Consider the following 13,737-nt stretch of genomic DNA (forward strand, 5'->3'; position numbering starts at 1 on the left):
AAAAACCAAAAAGCAACATAAAACTTGTTAGCTTTTAAAAATCTTCTGGCACATGAGGACAAATTAGTCCCAGCTAAAAACACCTCCCAAACCACATTACAGTTGCCATCCACACATCCTGTTGGTAATGATTTTGTTCACTGAAATGTTACATGCACTGCTTCAATTTATAAATCTGCATTTCAGATGAAAAAGTGCAAAATAAGGTCTGGTAAATTAGATATTAAAGATTTTGCTACTGACTGCAGTTTTCTTGTTGCACTAGACAAGCACATTATTTGCCATAGCAGGCAGAAAAACAATGACTAAAGGCTGYTATTATGCCATAACAGCTACATTAGGATAACTGCAAAAATAAYTGTAGATTCACAACATCAGTTCTGTGTAAACAGTTCCAGAAACATTTCTATGACTTTAATTTGGTTTGCAGTGTTACATAAAGAACAGGGCTTTAGCCAAGGAACATGGATTGAGTAGTAAAGTCTTGCAAATTTAGAAATAAAAGTGCTGGCCTATAATGCTACATCTGTGTTAGCAAATATTTTAGGAGYAGATCAAAGTGGCTGCTGAGCTCCTCAAACTGCTGTTCCACGTGGTTTGGGCAGAATACTCTGGATTAGGGACAGCCTTACCTCCTGTGCTGCAGCTTCCTGACAGGAGGATTTATTGGATGCCCATGGGAAGTACTTGCAGTGGACAGAGGCTGTGCTTGGAAATATTTGGGATCTGAGCAAAACACACCAAGGGACATTCAGARTGCTTTTGGAGAAGAGATTGTTGCTCACTTCCCCCTTCACAGAATCTGTATTTTTCTGTCCCAAAGTCTCTTTGGGCATTGAGTTAGCACATGGTAAGTGCAGACCAGCAGGGGCCTCACTTCAAAAGTGCACATTAMCCCTCTGATCTGAGCCACTGCTGTAGGCACAGCCTCGCAGGGCTGCCAAACAATTTGCAGCACCTTCATCTTTCTGAACTCAACTACCACTTTCCTGTTATCMCTTTAAGAGGTTCGGGCCTTTTAGGTAACACTTCTAGAAAAATGTCACACAGCATTATTACACATCACTTGGTTAATTAAGCAGCACAATTTGCAGAAATATTGTGCAACAGTAGGTTGCTGTAGCWAATGATGCGACTTAGAGATGCAGGAAGGAAGTGGGTACAAAACACCACAGAATGTGTACTYACAAAATAAGAGCAAATTACTCATGTTTCCGTGGCTGAGAGACAGATTAACAGAAGATGGCAAAGCAGGAGAAGCAGCTTCACTACAGACACCTAGCAGAGATATCTGGGGATCTGTGCTCCACATCGATTCTGCTATTCCTGAACATCCCCAAACAAGCCTGCCTGCCCAGAAAGAGGATTATCAGACTCCTTGTGTCTTTTGCCAGCAGCAGTCACTGTGAAGGACAAGGTRAGCTCCTGATCAATTCCAGTGAGAGCTGAGAGTTAAGAAACACMAAACTCTGTGTGTTGAGCCTTGAGGTTTCATATGCTTGCTTACCTTGGTCATTCTGTCCCCTGAGTTCTTGACACTGCATCTGTAACCCCTGGAGGATGGGMAGCACCTGCACATTTGTGGACATGACAGAGGTGGGAAGAGGGTGAATTTGATTGTACCAACCCAGCAGGATCCAGCAGGATTCACCTCTGGGCATCAGAGCAACCTCAGCAGCTGAGGTGTCATCACAAGCCCTTCACATCTTCACACTTTGCTTTGCTTCCCCTAGTGCAAAAGGCTGTACCTGGTGAATTTTGGAGAGATTCTCTCAAATTCTGCGTATGTCATCTGCCACATATCAGCTTGTCAAAGTAAAGAGGTGTGGCACACAAAACTGACTTTGAAATGCATGCAAAGACATGCTCAGATTTACCATTCTTCCTCGTGGGGAAAATTCCCAAACAGCAACGCACAGGCATTGCTCAACAGATGAGGAATAAATTTGAGAATCTGAAGGTGGTTCAATGGCACACCTCTGACTGCAGCTCACATCTGTGCTGTTCTAGTCACTGCTGTGAAGGCACCAGCTGAAATACCACTACTGATTCTTTCAGGTATGAAAAGGGGCCAGACCGGTGTGATAGAATCTGTAAAATCTGGGGAAGTYGGGAGTTAGAAACCAAACCTTTAAGGATGAAGCAAAACATAGGCCAACACGTTTGTGCTGCAGTTCCCTGTGACCCCAAGCAGTTGAGAGTTTTGTCTTTAATAAACCTTTTGATGGGCCCAAACCCKTGCAAATATCTGCACAACAGCACCCCCACCTCCCTGGGAGGTAGGAGACAGAAAAATAGGAAAGGATAAGGAAACCAGGGCTGCTCAGATTAACGTGGCTCGATGCAACAGGAAGAAAACACCTACAGGCACACAGGGCTGACCATGGCGTGGGTGCTGTGACGTGGCAGGACTCTGCAGGGAGCACAAGCACACCAAACCCCTGCTTACAGGAATAAACAGGAAGATTCACAAGCTCTGTGTTCAGAGAAAAGCAAAACAGACAAGACAGGCTGAAAGCTCTGCCTGGCATCAAAGCGTGCCATGGCTCAAAACCCATCAAGGCCGTTCACACCAAAGGTCAGTGTGTTTAATCAGTCACAGGAATGTCTACCTGTGAAAAATCAACAATTATCTTTCATGTTTAAACAGCCTTGCTCAGTGTTTTACATAACAAGGTGTGCATCACCACTCAGGCTGAAATGGGACTGTCATAATCACGCACACAGTGCAAGGCCARCGTTTCCTGGCGAGAGCTTCTGTAGCAGTAGCAGATGCACAACTCCAGGACATTTGCTCCTTTCATGTTTGTACCAGCTCTACCCAGTTAGGCAAATCATGCCCAGCTTGTTTCGAAACAGTCACATTGCTGAACGATTCCTTGGGGGTTTTTAAAATGAAGTTAACCGTTGTAAAGGACTATGCACCATGCTAATCCATGAATTTGAGGTATTGCATTGCTCTTGTCTGACAAGCTTGAGGAACRGGGGCTGGTAGATGCAGAAAGTTATTGAAAAATACTTGAGTTATTTCTGTGTAACAGCACAATGAGAACAAATACAATACAAATATTAAATGCAGCAGTCACCCCCACAGACAGGCTGCAGGGAGACAGATGTCCATCAATTGCACAGGGTCAGTTTTCCAGCTAGAGCTACAGATCYTGGCAGCTTATGCCATTCAAGAGAGTTATATTTCCACAAAATCAGTTCTCCAGTCCAGTTCACCACTTGGCATCACCAGATTTTGTGCAAGGACCACAACAAGGRCAGTTTAGCCCACCTGGAAAGAGAATCACTGAGAGCAGTGGTTTGGCCAAACTGTGGCTGCACAGGTGACTGGAATTTTAGAATCCCAAGGAGGTCTATGGAAAACAAACCCAACAGCCTTATCTCTTCACATGATTATTAAATTTATTTTAATATAAAAATGGCACAGTAATTCAATTACACAATGAGTTTAATGAAAACCCCCTCTAAAAATGAAAACACAGCTGCATACACTAACAGTTAAAGTTGTGAGTGTCCATACTTTGCACATAATGTAGGCATTGATTTTGAATACTATTCTTATTTTTATAGAACTGTTCTGGAAGGATTTTTGACAAATATCTTCCTATGAAAATGCTCTCTTGTTATAATCCAATATTTTTCATGAAAAAAAAAAAAATCCCGTATTTGAAATACTGGAATATTTTTTGCCTTGGGAAAATAGTTTTTTGCACAAAAACCTGTTCTCTATGCCATGCAGCCTGTCTGCTCCATTTCATGAAGTGATCAACACTAGGTCCCTTCAGATAAACAAACATGGACAGAAAAATACATTTCAGTTTTGGACATGATGTGTTTGCATAATTGGCTTTCTCACACTAGTCTAACGCCACCTTTTTTTTTGGTGCTGCACAGGGCTAGCTATTCTCTGACAAAAAACATGCCACAGTCAAAGATTTAAAATGATTAGTGAAATTGCAAAGGCAGGATTTTAAATGGTATTTAACAAAACCAGGAAATATCTTCAGTTTCTCCTCTTATCCTTGGTCTAGAAATTTCCAAAGCAAGGCTAACCCCACCTGACTGAAAACTGGGATTGCCCCAAACATTCACAGGTAGCAGTGACAGTTTACAGAACACAGAGAGACTCAGAGTGTTGCATTTGGTCTAAGCCCACTGTTATGAACAAAGAAAAAAACCAAAAAAAAAAAAACCAGAAGCAGCAGTCAACAGCTGAAAGGAGCTTTGTGCAAAAGTAATGGCTAAGAATCTACACATTTTAAATATCATGTTTTCATTTCAGTTTTCCATATCTTTACTGCACCAGGACATAGTCTTTCAATAGAAGCTCCTATCCCCTCCCTCTTAATAGTGAATTAACCTTTATGAAGGATTTTACACTAGAAATTATTTCCATTTTGAAGTGGAAAAGTATCTGCAGAGTTTGCAGACATACCTCTCTTCCTAAATGCACTGCCTCTATTTTGTCATAAACCTCACAACACCAGCAAAGACTGAATATTTGATACATTAAATTTACAACATTCTATCACAGACTGTCCTTGTTCTATACATTTAAATTGCCATCTGTGAGACACAGGCAGAAGAAACAAGCAAGTTGAGAAAGTTCACTCCTAACTTTTAACAATGCTGAAAATTTGCAGTTAATTTGACTTGGAGTCAAATGGCACAGATGATTAGTGCTGAATCAATATTAATACTCTCCTAATATTGAGAAATTATTGTATTTCTCTTAATTTAAGACAGTTTTCAGACGTAGTTCAATTAAACACTTTTTTTTTTCAGTGTTCAGAATAACTTTGTAAATATGAAAAACCAGCAGCTGAGACTGATTTCTTCAATACCTACAAATTCTTATGCTTTCTCCTAATTTATTTTAGGCTTCAATTTACCATGAATGCCAAGACTTATTTATATTTACAGGGTACATATTGTACTCACAGGCATGAATAATATAATTTGTCTCATCTAATGAGTCATCATTAGCTTTTGTTTCTACCTTTCCATAAGCAGAATATTTTTAATGTATTCAACTGGAGTTATTTTTACCAGCAACTTATATAATTATTTTTAAGAAGAGCAGTCATATATCAGCCCATCACTGCTGCAGCTTATTTGCACATAAATCAAAAACTGAAAAAAACTACGTAAAGGAAACACTGCATGAAGAAAAAAAAAAAAAACCTTCTCTCTATAAAGGCAGGAATGACCAAAACTTTCAGATTCCCTTTTTTTCTTAAATGTTTGTGAAACTTTCAGAAAGATAATGCTTCTCAAGAATTCAAAACTAAGTCTAGATAATCTGGAAACCTAAAGAGAATTAAAAAGTAAGATTGGCATAAGAGACAGCTCTCCATCACAGCAAATTACACTCTCAACCCTTTCCAAAAACTTGCACCACAAACTCTGARGTGTGAAAACATCCATGTGCAGAGTGTTCCTTGGCAAAACCCTTCCAATTAATTGTTACAAAGATGCYACTTACAGRCTGACTTTTATGAAACTGGGATCCMAGCAACAGTGTGATAAATGAAAATATGTAAAACACCACTTAATCTCTGTAGAAATACTTCACTGGCAACAGACCCAGTTTGGAAACATCAGTCAATGATAAAACACTTCAATACAGAATACTTAAATTCCTCAGAAAATGAAATTATTTAGCAGAAAACAGACAAATCATAGCAGTCAACAWCCTGAATATATTCTCCCCCTTTATTTAAGTTAAAGGAACCAATTTCTGCTATTTATTCAGTTAATCTTCACCCTTTACAACTTCATTACTGAGTTACTTTTAAGGTCTGAGAAATGAGACTTAAATACACAGGACAACAGGACATTCTTCCTTTAAGCATTATGGACTGTTAAGAACCTATAATCATGAAAAGAAAAAAAAAAGAAAAAAAAAAGGGAAATGAAAACTACTTCAAGATGCTTAAAACATCCTTTGAAAGCAGAACTGTGACTGACAGTTTAATACACAAAAGTATCACCTGGCACTATCTGCAACTGCTTATCTAGTCTGGCCTCTTACTGTTCACACAGCTGCTCTCCCTTTGGCAGAGTTACCAGCACCACATTCCTGCTTTTCAGAGCACATGGTTAAAAAGTCTGTATTGAATTGAACAGAATGAGAAAGAAAAGCTTCATAGAAAAAAAAAAAAAAACCCAAAAAACCAAAAAAAACAAACCAAAAAAACCCCAGAAAGCTCAGATTTTTTTTCCAATATTTTTTTTTTTCCCAGAAGTACTCACCAATTTCAATAATGACTCCATTCTTCATCTTMAAAATAAACCTGAGGGCAAGTAAAGCTTGAATTGTGGGTGGAGAAAACAGCAGGGAAATTAAAACTCATTGCTCATGGAGCACACCAGTCTAGTGGATGCCTGCCTGTTATCACAATAACCACCTGGTCTGGAGAATAATTTCAATTATTAAGTACAAAGAACACAATGCTAGACAGAGAGAAGGTCAGTCCAAATCTTTAGACAAACCAGGTGAAGATGAACTTGAGTTCTCAAGGAATGTCAGAGAAACCAAGGAGTAACAATTTCTGGGGCCAGGACTACCAAGAATTCCCAGGTGACAGGGAAATCTGTATTTCCAAACATTGAAATATAAATCCTTATGAGTCCTGTACACTACAAGAAGTTATCTTTAAAGAGAGTTCCTTCACTATGTCTGAATATCTGTGGAGAGCTTTGTGCCCAGGGATATATCACCACAGACCAATTCATTTTCTTCCACAGCTATAGTGTTGATTTGAGGTGTAACCAAGCTAAAAAAGCTCTGGAGCTCCTGTGCTTCTCAGAATACATCAGGCTTCAACCAGACACAGTGTCAGGCATGACCTGTTTCTAAGGAGGGGCTTTGGTTGCAATCAGTGTCACTGGAAGGAAAGTGAAAGCTGAATTTCTCTTCATAATCCATCAAAATTCCAAGAGCAGGAGAAAGTAATTGACTTTCCATGAAAACTTTCTGGCCTTGCAAGCCAGGCAGTAGCACCATTAAAATGTAGAGCTGGGCTCCACAAAACCCTAATTATTATGCTTTCTGTATTTACTTGTTCACCTTGCAAATTTTTGATTTTATTATTCTATCATTATAATACAAAAAATATGCAGAGACCAAATACTCTACCAACCTCATTGTGAGTGTTTCTGACCAAGACAAGTCCCTGATTTCAAGATGGAGCAAAACCTAATCTGCCTTTCAGTGTTAAGACTGCTACAGAATCGTTTTACATTGCAAGCAAAGAAACCATATATGCATTTGTTTTCTCCTCCTCAGAGTTTATTTTGCATGTAATTTTACAGTTTATACTTCACATCATACATTTATTCCTTCTCTTGAAAAAAGGTTTGACACAGACGCTTGCCTTGCATTACATTTTGAAACCTGGAACCGGTGCCAGTAAAAAAAAAATAAAAATAAAAAAAAAAATAAAAGCCACCCTATAAAACATATTAGATCAATACAGTGTAAATATAACAGGTATTAGAAGTTGCTCATTATTCCACTACAAGGAAAAACAATCTGGGGGAAAAAAAAAAAAAAAGATAATCAGTTCCAGTTGCTAAAACAGTTCAGTATATTTTATTTAAAGTCATAGCATAACAGGAATGCTTTTATTAGCTCACAACCAAACAATGATCAAACTGGTGCAGAAGAAAATGAAGCATGATCCTATGGTACTCAACTGCAATATAACATTCTCTGTCACACAGAACATACCAGACTGGGGATGTTCACAAAGTCCTTTTGGYGAGAATTCTGCAAAAGGCTGTTTTTCATCATGCTGCATTATTCCATCCCTTATTTTGCTTAAGAAGTAAGCCACAAATAAGCATTCCCAGAACTGTGAATGGATTTTCAGTGTTGGCACCAACTCTTCAGTAGTTTACACAATGGTTCACAAAGGAAACTGGGTAAAATTATGACTTGGAAATGGTCACGGACATCTTCCTCTTTGGCTAYTTTAAAAGTTAGAAAATTCAGATTTGTACAAAAGACATTCATTTCAGAACCAATTCAAATATGTTTTTAAATAAATGGAACAAAATAAAGCATGTCTCGTTAATTTGGTATTAATTTTCCAGAATACTCTGCAATACATTTTCAAATATACAAAATCTTACTCTTTACAAAAAAGTTGTAGCTCATGAAGGAACTCACTTGAATTATCTTAGCAGCACTCCAATAATTAACTATCTTAATTTTAATCAAAAAAAMCACCTTAGTTTGATCAGTGTATTTTGAGACTGCTTCTTCACAAGAAGCAATGTTTCAAAAGTTATAAAAGTGCAAGAACATCATCATGTTCCAAGCTGAAAGGCAGCTTCTGGAAGTAGTGAAATCAGTGTTGCAAGGACCTGATGCCAGTGAAATAAATGCAGTGGGAAGAGCTGCACTTTAAGCACATCTTCCAGTGTGGTACCGTTGCATTAAGAACAAAACATGATTCTCACTGAACATTTTACTGATCTGAAAAAAAACAGTTGTGTTGTTTTTGTCCAGCTGTAGCAAGTGAGATGCACAGACAAAGTGATTTGGGTGGGAGCAAAGAACCAGCACACACAGCAGCATCAGCCRGCCACCAGACAATTGGCCTGCTGGTTTTGCTGCCCAGCATTTTTGTGCATGTTTAATTAAATAAAAATGGCAAAGTACTATTCTCTCAGAGGACCTTCTCATCCATTGGGATAAACATTCCATATTAGACTTCATTGAAGAAGAGGAGCCTCAAATTAGGTCCCACAAACCGTTAGGGCTGCCTTTTAGCCAAAAACTTCTGTTTTATTTAAAGCAAACTACTTACTTTTAGTAAGAAGCATTAATATATAATGAATATTTGAATTCACTATCAAAATGAGGACTATAAGAAATTACAAACTGTGGAGCAGGATCACTCTTACCATTCCTGATAAAATTCTGTAAACAACAATTTAATTGAGAACACCTGCTGCTTGGCAACACCTTCAGTGTAATTTTGTACTACTAGAACTACAAACCCAACGTCTTCCTTTCTGCCTCTTTGTAAAGCTTCCTCAAAAGAGGGTCTAGCAAGTCAAGAGCTCTGCAATTACATGTGAATATTAATCTTACATTTTAAACACCTAATATTACTATACTCAGTCTCAGAAAGCCTCCTTAGAGCAAGTTTTGTTATACTTAGTACTAGCACAGTTATCAGCACTTCTTGGTGACTTGCTTCTTCAGTGGTAGCTACAGAGAACTTCACTTCGGGATATCTGTGTTCTGAAGCACAAGTGCCACTCTGCTTGGAATGTACACCTAGGAAAAACATGACAAAAACAGCTGAAACACCCAGAAACCTTACAGTACACAACTTCTAAATAACAGCACTTGGAAAAAAAAAAGTAGGTTAACTGTTAAAAATCTGTTGTTTGTGCAGTGTTGTGGGTCGCAAATATAATTTTTAAATAATGCTTAWTGAGTGTTGGTCTCTGGTATTGGACTTACGCAAGATAAAAGTTTAAAAGGCATCCTGATTACAATCTCTTTTCAATTTTCTATTTTTAATAACTTATCATGATAGATTTTAGATGRCTACCAGGAGAGGGTCTCATATGACTTACAGTGACCAGTTTCAAAAACCTGAGGACATGTAGGTCAACAGACCAATCAATAATAAATGACAAACTTTTGTAACTCTTCTGCTGTGAATTACAATTGTCGCGAGGCCTGTGATGTCATTTCATACAGGTAAAGAGCAGCAAAGTGACACAGCAACACATTCTTCACACACTTGGCACCTATGGAATGTCAGCATCTGGGACAATAAAACTCACTCCCAAGACCAGAGAGAATCAAAATGGACCATTTAAATTATTGCATTTTTCTTCCTCTTTTTCCCCTGAATACCATGAAAATAGCCAAACACATATAATCAAAAGACTCCTCATAGATCACAAAAGAACTCATGGCAATGTATTTTACATGACATTCCTTACAAACTGAGCAGAGTCACAATCAGAAAACAAGAGCGATATGTGCTATCTACCAATTACCTTGATACACRGCACTCCATCAATTGTCAGCTCTGTAAATGTGTTTTCTGAACAAGTCAATAAAAATGCAATTATAAAAGGTAACACAAGATTGAAGATTATTGGCTTCATTCTGACAACGTCCTCTTTCAGGCTATCCTTCATCCCTGTGGAATGTCTAATATTCTGCAATTTCAACTACGTTATCTGCTAACTAGAGCCTGATGGCATGAAAGGCTTTCATTGTTTTCAGAAGAGAATAAAGCAATAAAGCAAAGAGCTTTAGGAAAAGGAGAAAGAGGAAAAGAACAGCTGATCTTCATTGAACCAGACAGAGCTGTGTCCAATGCTTCTTGAAAGGCAGCGAGCATAATGATCTCCCCRAAGGTTTCAGTGATAAATAGCTTCTATAAACCTGCGCAGGAGAGGAAACACTTAATGAAGTCAACTGCCTCAAAACACACAGATAAAGGAGAGATTTTGAAGTTGTGTATTGAGAAATTCATYGCTCGGGGTTTGGATGATGAAGTGAGAAGGGAAGAGGAACAAATAGAAGTAAGTTTTCTAAGAAAGAATTTGTAAATTGTTCCTTAGTTAAGGGAATAAAAATTAGCATTAATACAGGACACAACAATWCTCAATTATATTCTGATCAATAATATGTCAGACTTTGGAGGAGTAAATTAGCCCAATTCCTTTAAAGTCAATTTACACCAGCTGAGAATCTGAGAGCAGTGTGGATCATCTCACTCCAACCACTTTACTGACAATCAGAATTTAAAAATTGCTTCAAGCACAATTTCAAAACTTGTGCAGATGATTGTATTTAAGCTAATGAGAGAGATGTTTTTCATTTGCCGTGAAAGATGTATCTGCCAGCTTACCACTTTAGCCATGTGATTTTTCCTTACCTAGGGAAATTAATCCTACATTTTAAGAGTTTTTTATCTTGCTGGGCTACTTAAATCATAGAAAATCATCGCGCTATCTCCTAATCCTATTTCACTGGTCAGTGCAACCACTTTTAAGGCTGTTCACACAAAAAGCAACAATTAAGGCATGAACAATAAAAAAAATATTAATTATTGATTAAACCTATYAATAACTACAAATAAGATTATTAATTATTCATTCCACTGATGTACAAAAAAATACTACACAAGTATTAGATAATACTTGTTACAAATATAAAGGTATTATTCCTTTCCCCAGCCCAACAAGATTTCCAGAAATACTATATTCTGTGTGCTCTGGCTTTAGTACTTGTTTAAATACACAGAACTCAGACTATCTGTGAGATGGACTGGAGGAGAGATCCCTTGTCCTTCCTGCTAAGGTGAAAACTGGAGGATTATTTGCCCAGGATCTCAGTCTGGATTTGTCACCTCCACTCCTTCTCCTGAGACCCTAAATCATAGAGTTTTCTCAGCCTTTCCCCTCCAGTATTATTCCTTTTCCTTCAGCTCCTCCCACCTGAACAACCAGGTGCATTAACATATGCCCATAACACCCTTGCATTAACATATGCCCATTAACTGAAACTTATTTTCTCTGTATTTTCCCTGAGTGTACTGCCAGTACCAAGCCAATGTACCAAGTCACCTGCTCCAAGCATGTATTTCAATCTACCATTGGGTGACACGATTAAAAAAGTCAGGAACCCACTGCTGACAGGATAAGTTGAAATGAAAGCATTTTATGGTACGTTTGAGCCCAGACACTTTCAAATATATAAAAGTAGGGATAATCCTTAACTCCAGATGTGTCTGGATTGGACCTTGAATGTTCACTTGGTCAATAACTCAGTCTAATTCTACAATTGTGCTTTCATCATGCTGGTCACTGCTCAAGACTCCAAACAGCTCCGTCACAATTCCTAAGACTCTCTCCTTGATATGGCTGGACACAGAGCCTCTGATTGCTGAAATTGCAATGGATAGTCAGCTTTTAACCCACCCTTTTAACTCACCTTTCTAACCCACCTTTTTAATCTTATCCAGCCCTGTAGTTCCTGAGCTCCTAGGCAGGAAYGCTGCAGGAGACAAGGCTGAAAGTCTCACTGCACTGACTGGAGGAACCTTGAGCACAAAGCTTGAGGCATTTTATGGAGAAAGGAATCAGGSTGGCCATGTATGGTCTGACTTTGCTAAATCCAGGCTGCCTTTSTGACTGACCCATCTCACATGTCCCACTTGTTTGGATGTAGATTCCAGCAGGAGGTGGCTCTTGACTTCTCAAGGAAATGCCCTACAGACCCCTCAGCCTTCCTTTTCACTTTTGCTACAGCCTTGGCTCAGCAGCCAGAAATTTCCCCTGACCACCGTGATTTTTCTCAAATAATGGTCAACATCATTTCCATCACTGAAATCATACAAGCCTCTGGGTGCATCCAACTTACATACAGCATCTTTAACCTATTGCTCTKCTACTTTATTTTCAGAGGTGCACAATAGGGTCTGAAAACAGGCTTGGTCCCTGGGGTCTGGGCCCAAAAAGGGACATTGAATACTCYTGTATTGTCCATATTGTCCATATTGTCCATCGAAGTTTGAGTCCTCTCTTTATCAAGGGCCTTGCTTTTTTTCTTTTCTTAAGATGCTCTTCCAATCAGCAGATTTGCAGAATCACCTTCTTGCCATTCTTCATTATCTCTAGCTAGTTTATAAATATAGTATACAGCCTGAGATATATATCTACCTATAAATAGATAAGTATACTAAAAATATGTAGAGGTCTCCTGATTAAAACCTTTACAGGAACCCTAGAGTATTCATCAGCAAAAGACATTCTCAGAGATATGWAATTTTTGACTTTTTCCATACCGTAGCAAAGTGTCTCACAAGTTTATTCTTTTATACACTGTTGCTAAATTATATACCTTCAACCAGCTTCAGTTCTATTGATCTCTGTTCTTCTAACCCGCTTTTTCTGATCACAAGTTTTATCCCATTCATGTCTCCTTCACCATTTCCCAAGGCTCACTTGATGAACATGGACAGAAGTGAAAATCCAAAGAACAGAACATTAAAGAGAATTCATTCATAGCTCACCCACATCTTGACTACTATCAATCACATMAAATCAAATCACCCTGAGAGTCTCTCTTCTGTTTCAAGCTTTCTGCTCATCCTGAGCACCCATTTCAGGCATTTCCTCCCCTCCAGGCTCACCCAAACTCCCTACTGAAAGCAGGGTACACTCTGAGGTCAAAGCAGGTGACTCAGGGCTGTAGATCACAGGGAATTGTCCCTCTGCTCTTTACACCAATAATCCTCTAAGGTTCACATAAAATTCACTATTTTAGGAAACCACAAAGGCATCTAAAAGGCTCATGAGGCCTTTTCTGATGGGGCAGCACAACCAGGGGACTGGAAAACTTCAGATCAGTTTGAGACAGGATGACTCAGCTGTAAAGAGTTTTTGACAAAGTTAGCCTTCAMACCTTTAGTCGTAAAATATCACTGAAAGTCCTTTTATTCTCAATTTGGCAGGAATGGAGTAACTGCTGTTATTTCACCAGCAGATGTGCTAACAGAGAGGATGGTGGGGGATAGGAATCTGGTTTATAAGTTAAATACAGTTGTTTTTTTTTGGCACCTTTGCCCTTTTTACACTGCATGTCCATTTAAACTATGAGGCAAGTCCCACACAGATCAAGGCTTCTGGCAGTCAAACAGCATCTCTAGTAAAGAGCCAAAAAAAAAAAAAAAAAAAAAA

At 38.6% G+C, this 13,737-nt stretch overlaps 1 protein-coding gene across 1 annotated transcript in view; it reads right to left on the minus strand.

Moving 5' to 3' along the window:
* Positions 1 to 8,524: 8,524 nt before the first annotated feature.
* LOC130581243 (1,4-alpha-glucan-branching enzyme-like) overlaps positions 8,525 to 13,737 on the minus strand; it is a 17,955-nt gene continuing 12,742 nt past the window's right edge. The window contains exon 5 of the mRNA XM_057379248.1: positions 8,525 to 9,304. Coding sequence (XP_057235231.1) covers positions 9,248 to 9,304 — 57 coding nt within the window. The 3' untranslated portion in view covers positions 8,525 to 9,247. The remainder of the gene's footprint in view (positions 9,305 to 13,737) is intronic.

Source organism: Malurus melanocephalus, unplaced genomic scaffold (genome assembly GCF_030028575.1).
Source record: "Malurus melanocephalus ecotype Western Australia unplaced genomic scaffold, MMel_1.1 scaffold_396, whole genome shotgun sequence".
Lineage (NCBI taxonomy): Eukaryota > Metazoa > Chordata > Aves > Passeriformes > Maluridae > Malurus > Malurus melanocephalus.